The sequence below is a fragment of the Bos indicus genome, chromosome 4 (genome assembly GCF_029378745.1).
Source record: "Bos indicus isolate NIAB-ARS_2022 breed Sahiwal x Tharparkar chromosome 4, NIAB-ARS_B.indTharparkar_mat_pri_1.0, whole genome shotgun sequence".
Lineage (NCBI taxonomy): Eukaryota > Metazoa > Chordata > Mammalia > Artiodactyla > Bovidae > Bos > Bos indicus.
In genome coordinates this window covers 68,007,913-68,025,554 of record NC_091763.1, presented here as the reverse complement: position 1 = coordinate 68,025,554, position 17,642 = coordinate 68,007,913, and the positions used below count along the sequence as shown (strand labels likewise).

At 39.8% G+C, this 17,642-nt stretch overlaps 1 protein-coding gene across 3 annotated transcripts in view; it reads left to right on the top strand.

Moving 5' to 3' along the window:
* Window positions 1-17,642, top strand: part of CREB5 (cAMP responsive element binding protein 5) — a 439,163-nt gene that overhangs the window by 66,154 nt on the left and 355,367 nt on the right. For all 3 annotated transcript variants that reach the window (XM_070787904.1, XM_019958835.2, XM_019958834.2), the window contains exon 2: window positions 12,557-12,628. In XM_070787904.1, coding sequence (XP_070644005.1) covers window positions 12,575-12,628 — 54 coding nt within the window. In that variant the 5' untranslated portion in view covers window positions 12,557-12,574. The remainder of the gene's footprint in view (window positions 1-12,556; window positions 12,629-17,642) is intronic.

Genomic DNA, 17,642 nt, shown 5'->3' with positions numbered 1-17,642 from the left:
TCTGTTGTCCCCTTCTCCTTCTGCTTTCAATCTTTCTCAGCATCAGGATCTTTTCCAATGAGTCAGTTCTTCGCATCAGGTGGCCAAAGTATTGGAGTTTCAGCTTCAGCATCAGTCCTTCCAATGAATTTTCAGGACTGATTTCCTTTAGGATTGACTTGGATCCTTTGCCATCCAAAATATTTTTATTAAATATTACCTGGGATATTTTGGGAATTAAAAAAAAGAGAGAAGAAAGAAAAAATAAGAAGAGCAAGAACAAGAATAGGCAATAAGATGATGAAGGAAAATATAATTTGCTGAAGAAAATTTAATGATAAAAGGAGGGTTTGATTTCTTCTTTGGTAGCCCAAGTGGAGAGCACATGTAAACATTGTCATAATCTGTATTACTCTTATTTTTTTAAAGACTTTATTTTAGCACATATATAAACATATATATATATATAATTAATATTATCAAAGTTTGTGTCTGTTTTACATCAACTGCATTTTTTAACCTTTTGACCCCTTTACCCTTTAGTCTTATATTTATATTTTTAGTCTGTATTAGTCTTATTTCTGATGACTCCAGGTGAGCCTAAAAGCACCCACTGATAAGAAGACACTGAGTTTCTCAGTTTATCCCAAGTGCCTTCCAGATTCCACTCTTTTCCCGCCATGAGAATGACTGGAGTCTGGATGGTAAGGACAGCGTGGCCAGGCTCTAGTGGTGGGCTTGCCTAGCAAGGAGCTTTCCCTTCATGTCTGTGTTCGGGAGCAGTACCCCAGGAAGGTAAACAAATTCATCTGGCTCTCTAGCTCTGGCTCCTCCAAGCCCAGGCCGAGGTATCTGATGCTCCCTGGCTTGCTCTGCCAGCAATAGCCAAGTTTATCCTAGGGTCAAGTGACCCATTACCCAAGCTTATAGGTCAGCTGGCATGTCACAGAGCTGGGGTTTGAACACCGACCAGACTCCACAGCATTTCTTGACATTGCATCTCAATTAGAAGACCAAGAAAGTAAATCTACTTGGGAGCCTACAACTAAGAAGCTGATGGATAGTTAAGGCTTGGCTTGGTAGTTGCTGGGTTATCCGAGAAGCATAGATGGTTGGGATCTCTTTGAAGATCATCCCCTCCAACATCTTTTAGAATCCTTCATCTCTCTGCACATGCTGTCAAGTGTAGCTATAACTCTTTGCACCATCCATTACCTCAGCAATTCCATGTGCTTACACAAAGTGACTGAGAAAAACAGTAGCCAACATTTCCTAGCACTTTACAGTTTATGTAGTGCTTTTGAAATATCATCCATTTGATCACCTCAATATCCCCAGAGGCACTTGATGCCGATATTATCTATAGTCCCTTTTTTTTTTACTGAGAAAAGTAATGTTCAGAGAAGTTAAGTAATTTGCCCAGGATCACACAGCTAATAAGCAAGGGAACTGAGATTCAATTATTGATTTCCTAACATAAATCTGGTCCCCTGGCCACAGTGTTAGGCTTATGGTAAATAATGTAGTCTTGAAAAAAAAAAAGTTGAAAGTTAATCTCACAGTTGTGTCTCACTCTTTGTGATTCCATGGACTGTAGCCTGCTTGACTTCTCTGTTCGTGGAATTCTCCAGGCAAGAGAGTATTGGAGTGGGTTGCCATTTCCTTCTCCAGGGGATCTTCCCAACCCAGGGATTGAACCCAGGTCTCCTGCATTGCAAGCAGATTCCTTACCAACTGAGCCGCCAGGGAAGCCCAATGTAGTCTTACTTATCAGAATTAAAAGCAAAATAAAGCCCAAATTAAAACAAACAAAAACCCCTTACTTCTAGTACAATTAAATGATTGCTTCAAGGTGTTATTGTGTGCTTTTATGTGTATATTTGTTACTTGAATTGATATCTTATCAAGAGGAATGTTTAGCTGTAGTTGATGTAGTTACTGAAATAGCCGTGCTTTCTCACAGCCTCTGAGCTCTCATAGCACTTTGCTAAAACTAATTTATGGCCTTTAAAATTCTGCCTTCCTCTATAGACATCTGTACATGCGTCCCCTCCCTACTGTATGGTCACTGCTTCAAGGGCAGGGGCTCTTTTTGTGGAGACTTCTTGTTCTTAGCATGGAGCTTAGTGCTTGCTAGGTGCCTAGTAACTGTGCAAGGAAAGAATGAATGAATGAGACCAGTGTCCTTGGTTTCTGATCCTGTCCCACTGCTTGCCGAAGTTGAATCACTTTGGAACAAGTTCAGGGTGATAGGTAATGAATCACTGTCCACATGCCACTTTCCCTGAAGCACTGGTGAACAAAGCCTTATGATGATCCTAGAATTGGATCGTTGAGGATCTGGAGTTCACCCATGGGCTGCTCCTTCCTCTTCACCAAGCCTTTCAATGGAAATGTCTGACGGGCCCCCTCTAGATTCCTTCTGGATGCCACTTGTACCCTGCCTCCCTTCCCTCTCCCTCTCCAAAGAGTCGAGGTTCAGGGTGTTTCCCAGGACCTGACCTCCACCCCCTGAGCGGAGAGCCCACAGTCAAGCTGGGGGGAAGGTCCCAGGTTTGAGAGAGCAGGGGCATTAATAAAAAAGTCCTTTTCCTTTCCCGTGCTGATTTGGAGTGTTGACTGAAAAATGGAGCTGTTGTCTAGGGGTGAGCCCTGGGGAGAGAAGGAGTTGGCCCCTCCTTGTTAATGGCTCGGACCTTTTGATGAATTGGAGTCTGGTACAGTGTAACCTCTCGTGGGTGGTGGTTCAAGGAAAAGGCCTTTTTTTTTTTTTTTGCCATGTCGTTTTTTCCAGGTTGTTGCAGTGGGTTTATAGGCTTCAGTGAGTGGCTCTTTTGTTTAATAGGAAGTTGAGAAAGACATGAAGGACTTTTCTAGTCTGTGGAAATGACTTACTGATTCTCAGAAATACATCTGATTTCAGCACTTTTAAAATAAAAGCTTAATGATCCTTAACTGTGGTGAACTTATGCTGTGAGCCAGACCTGACTTTTCTTCTTCTGCCTCCTTGGAGCTCAGTGGCCTCTTTGGGGTTATGTTTAGGGCTCGGCCTCAGTTTTGAGGCTTGAGCTAGTTTATGGAGATGAAATAATCTCTGTAATATGTGTGTGAGTATATATATATATACACACATACACAATCCAGCTTATCAGTAAGTAAACTTAGACCAAAAGAGAAAAAAAACTATGTGTATGTGTTTATTTATATATGTATGTATTTGTATGTGTGTGTGTGTGTATATATATATATTTAACATGTATATGTGTTATATATATGCACACACACACACACACACACATATATATATGAAAAAAAAGTGGAAGTCGCTCAGTTGTATCTGACTCTTTGCAACCCCATGGACTATATAGCCCACCAGGCTCCTCTGTCTATGGAATTCTCTAGGCAAGAATACTGGAGTGGGTAGCTGTTCCCTTCTTCAAGGGATCTTCCCAACCCGGGGATGGAACCCAGGTCTCCCTCATTGCAGGCAGATTCATCTATGTCACCAGGGGATATGCATCAATGAACATGTTTTTGGCCTATTAATAAGTATTGAAGTTGGTTAGGAGGCCAGTGTTCCCCTAGAATGTATTCTATGAGCTGATGACTGATGATAACTAGTAACATGAAAACAATTTAGAAGCTTAAGACACTTTCTACTTAAAAGGAAAAGAAAATCAAAACCAAACAAAACATGGTCTTTTTGATGACACTGTCCTCAGCAATAACATAAAATAAACAGGCAATTATCAAGAGTGAAAGGGCATCTGAACAAGAGCCATCTCCACCTTGGGCCAAGGCTGTTTTTGCTACTGTTGAGTCAGTACTGCTTAGAATAATGTGGTGAATGGATGGGAGAGTGGGGCTGTAGGTAACTAAGCGAGGTAATTCACTTAAAAAGTCTCCTCTAGCTTACTCATCTGTCTGCTCTGGATTGAACCTGAAAGCGTATGCTTATGCTTAGTTAAATTTTGGCAAAAGTCCCCAGTCCTCCTTCACACTGAGAGGGAATGATAATTTCACATACTTTTTTGAATATTCATAATGTTTTTATTGGCATAGAATCTAGCCTCATCCTAAGCTTAACTCAGCCTGCATTTTCCAGAGCTGTTTGAAAAGTATAAAGAGGTGGGTATGCGTCTAGTCTCTTATTTTCATTTCCTCTGTTCTATGTTGACTTTGTTTTTATTGTCTCCCTCTTACTATTTTCTTATCTTATCTGCTTTTTACCTCTAAACCAGAGGGCAGTAGGACTCATATTATGATTTACTCTTGCAAAAGCTGCACGATTAGCTATTGGGTCGGGAAACTTTTGTGTTGCACAGGGCTACCCATTCTGCACATCACAGACTGTTTTGTATTCCTGACCCCCACCTATTAAATGATACTGGGGTGACCCCCAGAGACAGCAGCAATTAGAACTTGGCTTCGCATGTTTACAAGTCCTCTTGCTGGGCCATGCAAGAAAATTATGCCTTCTCTAGGAAGACAGATGAGAATGTGTCTTTTGCCTGTATTTAGAGAGGGAACTTTATTAGAATGATGACAAACTCTTCAGATGCCTAAAGATTTTTGCCGTAATGTGGCCTTTAAGTGACCTGCTAGTCCTGTCAAATGTTGATATGCTTGACATTTGACACACAGACTGGTTTGAGTCTGAATCAAGTCTTCTGAGTGTATTTTTACCTTGTATTTAACTGACACAGTGAGATGGGGTAGGCTCTGAACATAACTGCTGGCTATTTTAGATAGGACTTGGGAATGCCTTGCTTTATTCTAGAGTCAAGGAAAAAAAGCATTCAGTTTGATGCCATAACTCTCAAATGTCTTTTCTTAGTAAGTCAGCAATGGTAATCATAAGATTTGATACTCAGATGAAATAGGCCTTGCAGAAAGCAGATAGGTCTGGCGTGATCAGTGCTGTATTTCATACACAGTGTCACATTCTGTAGCCCTGATTCATGCACAAGAAGGAAACTTCTCAGATGTTTTGATAAAGAATACTTCAGCCCATGCATTAGATGGACCAAGCATATATTGTTGCTGGAGATGTAAGGATACTTATATAGAATAAAGATATGAAGAAAACAGTTCTAGCCAATAAAAATCATTTGAATCTGTGAAAAGCAAGCCAAGACTAGAGAGCTGTGATTTTTCAGAATATTTTAAAATAATCATTTTAAATGAAAACAGTTTAAAAACCACATGTACTCAAAATGTCTGAAAAATTACCCAGAGACAGAGTAATCCCATTTGGGAATGGGTTACAATTTTAAAGTCAAATTTTACTGTAGTAGAGCAAGAAAGGAAAAGAAAGAACCTTTCCTTTCTACTGCTAACTTTTTCTTGAATTTCTAAAGGCAAGTTACTTTGGACCAGAATGAAGAATATACCCAGTTTTGCATTTAATTTCTTTACTATCATATTTTGTCCTCAGAGTTTCATAGGGAAATTATTTTATTTTTTAGAGCAATTATTTTAAATCGCAGGGGAAGACTCTTTGGGAAGGTACAGATGACAAAGTCAGCTGAACCCTCAATCACCTCTTGTTCCAGTTTATTTTTCTTCTTTTCTCATCAGTTTGTTCATACTGGGAGTAGGGAAAAAGGAAGACTTTGGTTTTCAGCCTGCCTTTGGATGTTGGGTTCAGTCTCATTAGAAACAAAGCAGGTGATTTTGTTACATTCAGTATTTCCTTCAAAACCTGAGAATCTCTAAGCTAGTGTTTAGTTAACCACCTGCATGTCAAATAAACTTTTCATCGAAATGGGGTGTGTCCTGCCAAAAATGTATTGTGCTAGGTAAGAGCAGGAAGAGGAACAGGGACTTAGATATATGGCCTTGGGCACAGACACACACCCTGCGGAGACTAACACCTCTAAGGCCCCACACTGTTGCTTAGCAAGTATGTTCTGAACTTCTGAACCCATAGGTAGGAAAGCTATGAGACAGGACTGTGTGAAACATAAGTGGAAATTAGCCGGTAACTTTGAAAAGAGCTCATATCCAAAGAAACATATGGAAAACTTAAGAAAAAAAGAGGAATCTAACATATGAAAACCCAATCCCACTGGAATGTTTTCTCATACACAGTATAAATGCCACATAAATAAAACCACAAACCTCTGCTAAAGTACACCAGAGGACGCGAGTCCCCAGCTCTCTCTCCTGTGAGGACCGGGTTGGAAGGCCCCGTGAGTTTCTAGAGACAAAAGCTGTAAATAAATCCTCCTCCTGGGAACCGTGGGCTTGGTTCGAAAGGACCTTTGGACAGTCCCTTCAGAGTGATGCAGCCTGTGAAACAGCACTAAAGAGGTCTGTGATTCAGGCTGTGGGACTCTGAACTTTTGAGATACCAGTGAATGGTGGATATCTTTTAAGGACAATGATATTCTGGTTGGAATGGGATGGCTGCAAGTGGTATGTATAGAGCTGAGGACTCCTGGGGATGTAAACAGCCCAACAACACACCCCATTGTCACCAACTTCTGTTGAAATTTTTGCTTAGAAGGTAGAGTCCCACCCTTGGTCTTCTTCCCTGTGTAAATCTCTGGTTTGAAAACTTTGCAGCATTCAAGGCGTTTCAAGCTTGAGGGTTGAAATGTCACTTTAAAAGCAGGGTTAAAAAGGTCACACAGCTGCAAATAATAATAGCCCAATGAAATTCAGATTCTAGCTGCAGCCCACTTCAAGAATAACACTGAAACAGGAAACAAGCATACCAGATCTTTTTACCAGTAAAGCTAGTAAGAGCACATCTGATAAAATGTGTGTGTGTGTGTGTGTGTATGTGTGTCAGACAGACAGACAGACAAAGACATATATAACAAGACAAAGACACAGAGAAACAGACATAGAGACACAGAATTTTCAAGAGAGAAGATACACACAGTAAAACAAAGAGAGACACACACACATGCAGAGGGATACAAAGGCACACTCACAAAGTAATTGATTTTCTTGGACTGAGATTCAAGTGTATTTATTTTTCTATTTGAAGATATGATATTAAAATAATATTAATATTTAAATAATTTCCAATTTTAATTCTTCAATTAATATCTCTATAAATGGTCCTATTTTACAATGTTTTACTAAAATGGTCCTGTTTTACAGATGAGCAAATAAAACAGTAAAAGCTACCATATCCTTCAAAATAATGTCAACCTCAAATTAAATATGTAATTCATTTCCAATAGCTAGCCACATGTTGGAAGAACCATCCTGCACCCTGACTTTTAGAGTAGAATCAGGCATCTTAGAATAAAATACTTTAGTGTATGCATTTAGTGAATTTGTGTTGGATTATTATTAGGTGTAGATCTTTGCCTTTCTAACCAAGACATTGAGAGACATATTTGCTTTTTTTTTTTCAGAAACACAAAGTATAAATTGGCTATGCCATTAACTAATTTAGTTTTAATAAATACCCTTTGTTTGCAGAAACAAAGTAAGACTGATATGGACTCTCATACAGTGTGATGAACTCAAGATGTTTGTCCCCTGACCTTGGCATTTTAGGAAGGACCTGTTTCCTCCTCGAGAACCCTTTCTGCAGTCCTCAGTGGGGTAGAGAAGATCTGTTTCAGGAGTCTTGCCAAGACGACTGAGTCCAGGCTCATCATAGGGCAATAAAGGCTGATGGAGGTTGTTAACATCACTATTAAAATGCAAGCCCCCTTTCAGATCTCTAAATGCATTCATGTCCAGATTAAGAATACCAAAGCTGATGAGGCTATATCAGTATTATCTGTACTTATTTATGTTTACAGTTTGTGGCTTTGGAGTTCCCAGAACTTTTGGTGTTGATAAAAGCGCATGCCAGGTTTTCAGATTAAAAGAACATTTAGTCTCTTACTATTCCAAATCCCGTATCACTGTATGAATCTATTTGCTGTTATTGGGGAAATTTGGACCATTCCACTGAGATTGGAGTTTGCTGTGAACTAAGAATCAGTAATGGCCTACCATGATTTAGATGGAGAGGCATCAGTCTTGGTTGATTCCAGCAAAACAGATGACGTGGGTTTTTCCCCTTTGGGTTCAGTTGGGACTCGTAAGTTTTAAAAGACATATCGACAGTATTTTGTATAGAGTATACAAGTTTTTTTATAGTATTTGTGTTTTGCCATGTTTGCCCTCTGTGAAGTGGTAATTCCAAGTATATCCCTAAATGCCCGGCAAAGCATTTGAATAGATTGCATCAGCCATTGTGGAAGATTTCCCATTTTAGACCAGGAGGAATTTGTGGGGTCAAACACTGAACAATGAAAGAGTTTCTTGCTCATTGAGAGGCCAGTGGAATCCAGTGGCAGTTTAGGGTTTGAATTGTAAATCAAACCTGTCATCTCATTGTGGACTGTGAAAAACCTCTACTCACCGCTTTATACAACATTTGGGTTTGTTATTAGGGTTTTGTATTGTTTTCCAAAAATTTGAAGGGAAATTAGACTCTTGAGGCATTTGTTCACTGAAGCTGAACTTTGGAAAAGAGGAACAAAAAAGTAGTACTATTTGTAAAGAAACTCTTAAATGATTAGACAGCTCCCTCCACAATTATTACTGTATTTAACCAAAGATATGGCTTCACTCAGTATTACTCAAAAGACCTTCTCTGGGTGCCATACACAATCCACACATGGTTAATACACTGGACTCCAGTGGTTTCAGTGTCTATGACAGTATTAATAGACTGAATTCATAATGAATTAGTAATTTACATGTGCAATTTAATGAGAACTAGCCTGTTATTTTCACCAAAAGCATCTTTGACTTTTTTTTTTTCCATCAAATCTGGTGAGATTTTTTCTCTGGTCATAACTGGGAACAGGTGGAATTATAGGCCTGCACAACCTCTTGCCTTGCTGAAAACTTGGCTATGGGCCAAAAAGTTTGAGGACCACTGCCTTAGGAGTAGGAAAAAAGCAAGCTGTTTGAGACGGTTTATTGTGATGATTCAGGATTCATTACCCATTCCACAAATATTTATTGAACGCCTACTATGGCAGCTCTCTGAAAGTGAAGCCTGGAGTATGGCGGTTGCCAAGCAAAACCAGGTTCATTAAAACATCCCAGCTAGTAAAACAACTGAATGGGAAATGAGAAGATGAGGCCTGACTTCTGAGGACCAAATGCGGAACAACCTGGCTAAAATCATGTCTGAGTAATTTGCCCCCCACTTGATGTATGATAAAAGAATATACACAGGGCTTTAGTAGAAGTCTGTTTGAGAGAATAATTATTACAATATGTGCTTGAAAAGAACCATAATGATAGACCATAAAAATAGATCACGGCTCTTGACTAATACATCAGACCAGACCATGCTGGTTGATAAAAGTAATGAAGCCTGTGTGGTAGAGTGCTACTATTTAGTAAAACTTTCACCGACACCCACACAGAATGGAATGAGCAAGGGTGTGCTGTTTACAGAGGGTAAATGTGGGAATGCAGAGCATCAGAGCATCAGAGTTTCACACACACACACACACACACACACACACACACACACACACACATGTATATACACCCACTCAGACCCTATTAATCGCTGAAAACTTCTTTAATTTTAACAAGTGCCATTCTTCCTTAGGACTTATTATTCCAGTAGTACATTGCCAAAACCTTTTTTTCATAGATCCATAGCATGTAATATATTGACACAGATTCATTTATGTTTAAATAATAAAATAATACAATAACTGGTAACTCAGTTGAACATGATAAACTGAACTCTATTTGAAGGCAGAATCAGTAGTCCTCTAGTCAGCCCTATTCCTCTAAATGTGGTATTCAGACCATGAAGGCTTGATAAGACAGCGTAAATCTATAGGGCTGAACTTTTTAAAAAAAACTGAATGTTGTTCTAGTCTCCTACCACTAGCATCATATGACCGTGATATTTACTGCAGTTCATATGCAAATTATACCCAATAATTAAAATAGGTTAGGTTATGTTGACATAAAGCAGAATTGCTAAAATTACTGTTAAGGGCCTGAATGTATGGGAAAAGTCAGCATTTAGGTGGACTGAGGTTTGGGATGGAGTTGTGAATATAGCTGAAAAATACTTCTTTGTCATACTGATGTGACAAGGCCTGGTCAGTCTCTCTCTTCTCTTTAGCTTATTAATTAATCCCTTTAACCTCCAGCAGTAGCACTTCCATTCTTGACCACTTCTATCGGCTGGACATTAGTGATCATCACTACTTCTTTCAGATGTAAGCCATACATGTATTTATATGGCACTTTTTCAGAACTTTTTCATTTTACTGTCATGTAATCTTAATATTGGTTAATAAAATGATTAATACTGGCATTCTTTTGTTACCTTAGCAGCTAAAGTTCTTAAATGATGTCCAAGAAAGACTTACCTTACAGCAACTTCTCTTTTATGCATAAGGAATAGTTAATACTAGAGTGAGGTTCCATAATATCTGTCCACAAAGTCTCCTCCCACCACTTCCAAACACACACACTTAAATACACAGACCTTTCTCCATAACTTGTAAAAGGCTCCCTAACTGGTCCATGTGATACAAGGATGAAGGAGCTGAAGACTGATATTCACATCCCCATTGTAAAGGAGGGGAAATTGAGGTATGAAACAGCTGCGTGACCTGGTAATGGTCAGGCAGATCATGGATGCAGAGAGAGAAAAATTCCAACAAAGTGTTTTAAAAAGTTCACTAGAAAATCAAGGCATATTTAATATTAATGGTAACCCAATTACCTTGCTGTTAGTTCTATCTTGGATCAAAATCATTTTCTCAGTGTTAAAGTCAGTCTTTACTTGGAGGCTTAGAAGTAAGTTGTCAGCACTCACAGGGGTGAAGAGGGATGCTCTGAGATAAGTGATGGCAAAATTTTTGAACAATGAGACATGAGAAATCATTTTAGTTGCTCATGACTTTCCTCAGACAAGAACAAGTGGAAAGCTTCTAAAGATATTTGTAGTTTTTCGTCATCTAAATATAATAGGGTAAAAAAGCTTAAATAATATGCCTAAAACAAGAAAGCTGTAAAATTATGCTACATTACTGCCTTGGTAGGTGACTAGTCATTTCAAATGGAGAGTGGAAAGGGTATTACTTGCTGAAAGTTGTAGGAGGATGAACAGTGATGTGAAGAGAGTTTACATTGGAAAATTGGTTTTCTTTTTAATGTCTAACTGGGAGTATTATCTAAGGCAAATCTTTTTCCCTTTGTGTTTCAGATAAGTGAAAGTATGCCTCTATTTCCCAAAGAATATATGTGGATATATTAGTGTTTGGGGAAGGGTTTAATGACGGACAAATTAAAATGGGTTGTTTTTGCAAGATGATAAATAGAGTTTTCTTGGATGAAGGGTAACTATTCCATGAGTGAAGCCGAGTTTCCTCTGCAAGAGTGAAGGTGACTTGAGACTCTTGGAATCACTTAGAAGTAGCATTCTAAGGAAACACATCACTTCCTTTGTTCAGAGACAGAACGGTAGGTTTTAGTTCTGTAATAAAGCCGTGCGCCACCAGCAGCTCGTGGAGCTTCTTTAAACTCAGTTCCAAGTTGGCAAAAAGAAAATTATGATTTAGAAAACTATTTAAATTGAGGAACTTCAACTGCTTAGTACTTCTTATCGTATATTTTTTAAAAATTATGTTGCTATATAGATTAGTAACTACACAATCATGTATACTGTACTTTTATTGGTTTGGGGGTGATTTGCAAAGATAATTTTGATTATACTCGATTTTTGCCTAATGAACTTACCTTAGAGCCTAAGCCCTACTTAAGAAAAGACCCCACTGTAATTTAACATATGTCTGTGATCATAACATAAGGTTTTTCCCTGCAAAGCTACCTTATTCCAGATAACTTATCTAGATCAGGGAGGCACCCCTTTTAATCTAATTTTAATTTCCAATCAGCCTGTAAAACCTAATTAATGGCATGTTTAAGGTAATGCTTTTTGTATTTTCTGATTTCACCCTTGCACAACTTGGATAGTTTTTGTTGAGGTATCATCAAATGCCTGAAATGAAAGGGAATTTAAGGCTCACCACCAGGGTCATTTGCTAAGCTGGCAGTAGGGCTACCTTGTTCATACGAAAGCTCAGTGGGGTGATCATGGGAGAATAATTTGACGCTCAGGGTTGGTCTTCACACTGATGATTGCCCAGAAACTACCCTCCTCTTGCTCTCTTAAGCAGCCAACCCCAAAGGACTGATGCAATCTTTGCCTAGGAACCTTCCTGCACAGGTGAAGGGTCTTACCTGGAAATAACACCTGATGGCTGTTATTACAGACAGAATTTCTGCCACAACAGACATTTTTGGAGTTGCATTTTGTTGGCAATTTTCCCCTCAAAGTGCAGTAAATATGCATCTGATAAAATATAATAGGAACTCAGCTTTCAGGGAGCCTAATAAACCTCAGCCAGGCAGGACCTATTGCTCGTGTGCATGTTTTCCTCATCTAATGTGGGAATTAGCAGAGGAGAGGGCTCCGAACCGCTGCTTTTCTCATGTTTCTCAGGTAGAAGCAGGAGATATTCATGAATTTCTGTTTTCCTTCCTCCCTTTCTCCCTGACCCTTCAGATTTATGAGGAATCCAAGATGAATTTGGAGCAGGAGAGGCCGTTTGTCTGCAGTGCCCCAGGCTGCTCCCAGGTGAGTGTGGGGGGTCCTCTGCTCTGCCTGCAGGGGACGCAGTACCTTCCCACAGGGAGGCACCTCTCACTTGGCCATCATGCCTGCTGCTGGCTTTCCTTCTTATACCAAGATATTCTCACCACCGCCACCGCCACCACCACCATCATCGTTTTCCACTTTGAATAGTTTGAACTACTTCCCGCCCAGCCTCTGCGATACATTGGTGTTGGCCATTTCCCCCCATAACTTTCCCGGGAAGTAAGCCAGCCAAATCCTGCCCACCAGATGTTCAGGATTGATATTTCAGACTAGGGGAAAGAGGGTGCCTGCTTTGACAATAGCCACTTAAATTCTGGGCCATTGGATTACTGGTGAAATAGCTCACAGTCAGGGACTGAATTCGATTTTGTTTTGTTTTCCCACTTAAGTGAAATAAAACTCCTAGACTCTTCTAGAACCCACAGTTTTTCCACTTATCTTTAAGAGAGGAAGTTGGCCTGCTGTGCTGGATTAACCCTCTTTTGGCCTCCAGTGGTTCCTATCAAGTGGATTAGATGTGAGGTTTAGATGAAGTTCTATGTGCAGAGTGTTTAGTAAAGGACCAGCACATTGTGTTCGATTAGATCCACTGTTGCTATGACGACTGCGGCTATTAGTGTACTAGAACCCCTGTCTTTGAAAGAAATTGGAAACATCCATCATCTAAAATCAGAGTTTGGCATTTTCCCTTTGGAACTTGATGGAGACTTTTTCTACCCTTGACCCTTTGGATATCTCCAAGTTCTAGTCATTGGAAAATGACTGCGCATGGTGCTCTCGTGCCAAGATCTTCGTTTTATGGGATAAATGGCAATCTTAGAACTCAGAGCACAGGCATGTGGGTAGTTATGCTCTCTTTCTCTAAAGTGCCCAGTAGTTTCAAGTGGAATCAAGCCCCATATTTTTGTCTGTTTACATTGTGGGGTTGGTGGCACAGTGTGGAACCATGTCTGTGAGTCAATGAGAGGCGACGTCCATTAAGGACCCTTTCATTTTATCACCCCAGAGAGTTATGAGGAGGGTTCTGGAAGCTTCCTGGGGGGAAGATGCCATGGGAACATGAAATGTTATTGCCCTGTGATGCTGCTGGTGACATCAGACCCTGGCTAAGAAACCAGCATCCTTTGCTTGGGTTCTAGTAGATTCTGCAAGGGCTTTTGTGTGAATGCTCGTTTTCACTCTATAAATAAAGCAGCGGAGAAAATTATTTTGAAATTCAACTATTTGGGGCTGGTTTTGGAGGTCCTTTTGAAATAGGAAACACTGGGAAGACATAGATAGGTTGTTGTACTGAATAAAATTCTGCTAGACCATGACTCTCCATTGTGAATGCAGAAAGTTACCTTATCTAAGTTAAAACTGATTTCTACCTAGTTTTCTTAAGGAGGAGTTTTGATAGCCACAAAAAATCCAATAATTTGAGTAGTTTGCTTTGCTTTGGCTGTGAAAATGTGACATTAAGTTTTGTTCAATTTGAGACAACACACTTTCCAGGGGTCAGCTGTGTAAATAAAACCCATGTATCCTGCCCCCACAGAGTTTCTAGCCTAACCATCATCTGTGGAACCACATGGTCATGTCATCAATTAATTAATGAACTGCAGTTTTCCATGAAAGGAGAACACAGGTCACCCTGAAAAATATCATAGGGGGATTTACTTTACTTGGGGGAGGATAATGGGGTTTCCTCTGTGGAAGGGGCATTTAAGGGAAAAGGATCCTCAAGAGATTTACCAAAGGCCAAAGAAGGTTCATGGCGAGTTAGGGTTTCAGGATATTCCAGGGTTGTGAACGATGGTAGAGAGAGCGTTTGAGGAAGGCTTAGCTGTATCCAGCATTTGGATAAGTCAGAAAAGTGCACAGTGGCCATTGGACAGTGTGGTGGAAATTTCCCGTTTTCAACCCTACCGACATTTGGGGCTGAATAATTCTTTGTTGTGGTGGTGTTAGTGGGGGCTTTGCTATGCACTGTCGTGTCGTTTTTTAGTCGCTAAGTTGCTGCCTTTGTGAACTACTTGTTAGTGAAAGAAAGTTTCCATTTGTCCTTGGCATGGAAAGGCTCAAATAATGTCTGTGAGTGATAACAAACTCAATCTCGGTCACAATTCTGCCTTTGTGATGGTGGTAACTAAGAACATGCGCTTTTAAAGGATTGTTGTTGTTGTTTTAGACACTGAGTTGTATCTGACTTTTTGCGACCCCCTGGACTGTAGCCCGCCAGGCTTCTCTGTCCGTGGGATTTTCCAAGCAAGAATACTGGAGTGGATTGCCGTTTCCTTCTTCAGGGGATCATTCTGACCCAGGGATTGAACCCATGGCTGCTGCCATGTTTCCTGCATTGTAGGCAGATTCTTTAACCACTGAGCCACTGGGGAAGCCCTCCCTGTGCACTATAGGATACTTAGCAGCATTGTTGAACTCTACTTGTTAGATCCCATGAGCACTCCTCAGTTGTAACAACCAGAAATGTTTCCAGACATTACTAAATGTCCCCTCAGGGGCTAAATTGCTCCTGTTGAGAGTGACACCCCAATGCTTTGCATTTCGGCTTTAGCCTTGTTTCTTTTCGGATCTGTTTCCTTTGGGGGGATCACCTACTTCTACGTGATGCTCTCCCTTTCTATTTTAGGTATTGCTACAAGCCATCTTTTCTCCTTCTTGGAATCAGGCAGGGTATAAATAAACAAATGTTACAGACGTGTAGTCACTGGTGTCAGATGCTGCTAGAGCTGGGATAGCGAGAGGCCTGAGCAGGGGCTGTTGGGTTTGGCAGTTGGGTGCCTGCCGGCGACCTATGAGAGAGGAGTCCAGTTGGGGGCCAGATTGGAAGGGATTACCAAGTGAGTGGGTGGTGAGGAAGTGGAGGTGGCCAGCATAGAGGAGTCTTTCAAGAGTGCTAGGGAGTGATGGAAAGCAGAGTGATATAATGGTAGCTAGAGAAGGAACAAGCTTGAGAAAGGTTCTTTTTAAAGTCAGGGCTCTCCAGGCTGGATTTTGTCAAGGGCAAGGAGGAGTGAGCATGCTGACTTGAAGGATCACAGGTTGACTCCATCCTCAGGAGATAGGTGTGTAGAGGATCCTGTGAAGGAGATGGGGGTGCTCATTCTTCTGAGACAGGAGAGAACAGAAATAGAACCTATGAAGTTAATGCAGATTCTAAGATGGAGGTGATAATAAAGCTTGAAGGGGTGTATTTCAAATGATCTTCAGCTTCAGTGAAAGCAGGTCATTTCCTTGAGAAGGCTAAGTGAACTGGTGAAATAGTTGGACAAACATGAGAAATGGGAATTTGTTTCTTGGTTTTAAGGTAAAATTTCAAGCCTCTTCTTTCAACACCCTCTAAATTTGAATGTGAAGATAAACCTACAACTTGATGTCTCTCTTTAATGTGGAAGTGTTTTTTCTTGACAAGCTGTTATAAAAATATGAGTATCTTTCAGTTGAAGAGAAATTAGAATTAAGAATATATAGTAGTTGGTCAGTGATTCCAAGGGTCTCCTGGTGGGGTGTTAGGGAATCAGTCCATCATAACATTTACTTTAGCCGCATTCCATAGCCTGGGAACCTGCATGGAGAAGAAAGGATGGCTGGGAATTGGAAATGGAAGTAAGTATGGATTATGAGTGCTTGCACTGTGTTGGAGGTGATGGATGGATTCCCCCACCCTTTTCCCTAATTGGAAAGAACCTTTGCTCTGTTAGGAACAGCTTGTAATATCTGGGAGATTTTTATGTATGTGTTATGGCTCCTTATAAATTAACTGTGTCCCACAAGTGAGGAGAGACAAGTTTCTTGTGCTCTTTCTAATCTCACAAAGTCCAATGTTAATTTCAGTGTTCCTTTGCTCTCTGCATTAACCATGTTTTAAGTTCCAGTGGCCTCTCTCAGCTCTGTGTCTGTTGCAGACTGTACATTTTGGCTATTTACAATTTGCTGCTCTTTTCCTACCACATGTAAAAAAAAAATTCAAGATGTCCTGTATTGTCTCTTTTGGAACATTATTATAGTTAATATGAGATATTATGGAAAGGCTCAAATGATAAAGAATCTGCCTACAATTCAGGAGACCTGGGTTCCATCCCTGGGTTGGGAAAATCCCCTGGAGAAGGGAATAGCTACCTACTTCAGTATTGTGTCTGGAGAATTCTATGGAATGAGGGGTCTGGTGGGCTACAACCCATGGGGTTGTAAAGAGTCAGACACAACTGAGCAACAACACTTTAACTTTCTTTTTTTTTTCTTTCCTACCAAATGTAAAAAGAAAATTCAAGATATCCTATATTGTCTCTTTTGGAAGATAATTATGGTTACTATGATATATTATGGAAATTATTAGTAGTATATAATAAGTTTATATTCTATTTTTTTCTGTTTATATTCTATTTTAGACTATTATTTTATGGAGCCAAAAATGGCTGTCCAAATGGCTGCAAATGAAGCCTGCTACCATGTTGTTTCTGGTTATATATTATACAAAAATTATGATAAGGCTTTTGACAGAAAGACTTTAAGAACTTTAATCTATGTATCTAAGTCACACATGGTATTATAACATATTTGATGCAGTCATTCTACTGTGGTGTTAGAGGACCAAGAAAATAGATGATCCTGCAGGAAAAACCCACACATCATGGAGACTTCTGGGTATTCAGAAATATGGCATTATCACCATGCTTTGCAACTTCTATACTCTCCAATTTATGTTATACAAATGACAAAGAAATGAATGATATTTATTTGAAGAACTACTTTTGAAATAGTCCAATGAATTTAGCCTAGTGAATCCTCTCATTCCCTTGAATACAAATTATATTATTTGCAGAAAAGATTTCTATTCTAGTATACAATGGTAATTGAAATTTATAGCCACTATCCTGTGGTGCTGGGATACTCTGCAAGATTTTCTAAATTGTCAAAGCCTAGGAAACATTTAGCAGACCTAATTGTCTTTTGTTGTATTTTCATTTGACTTTGATAAGGCAAATACTCAGTT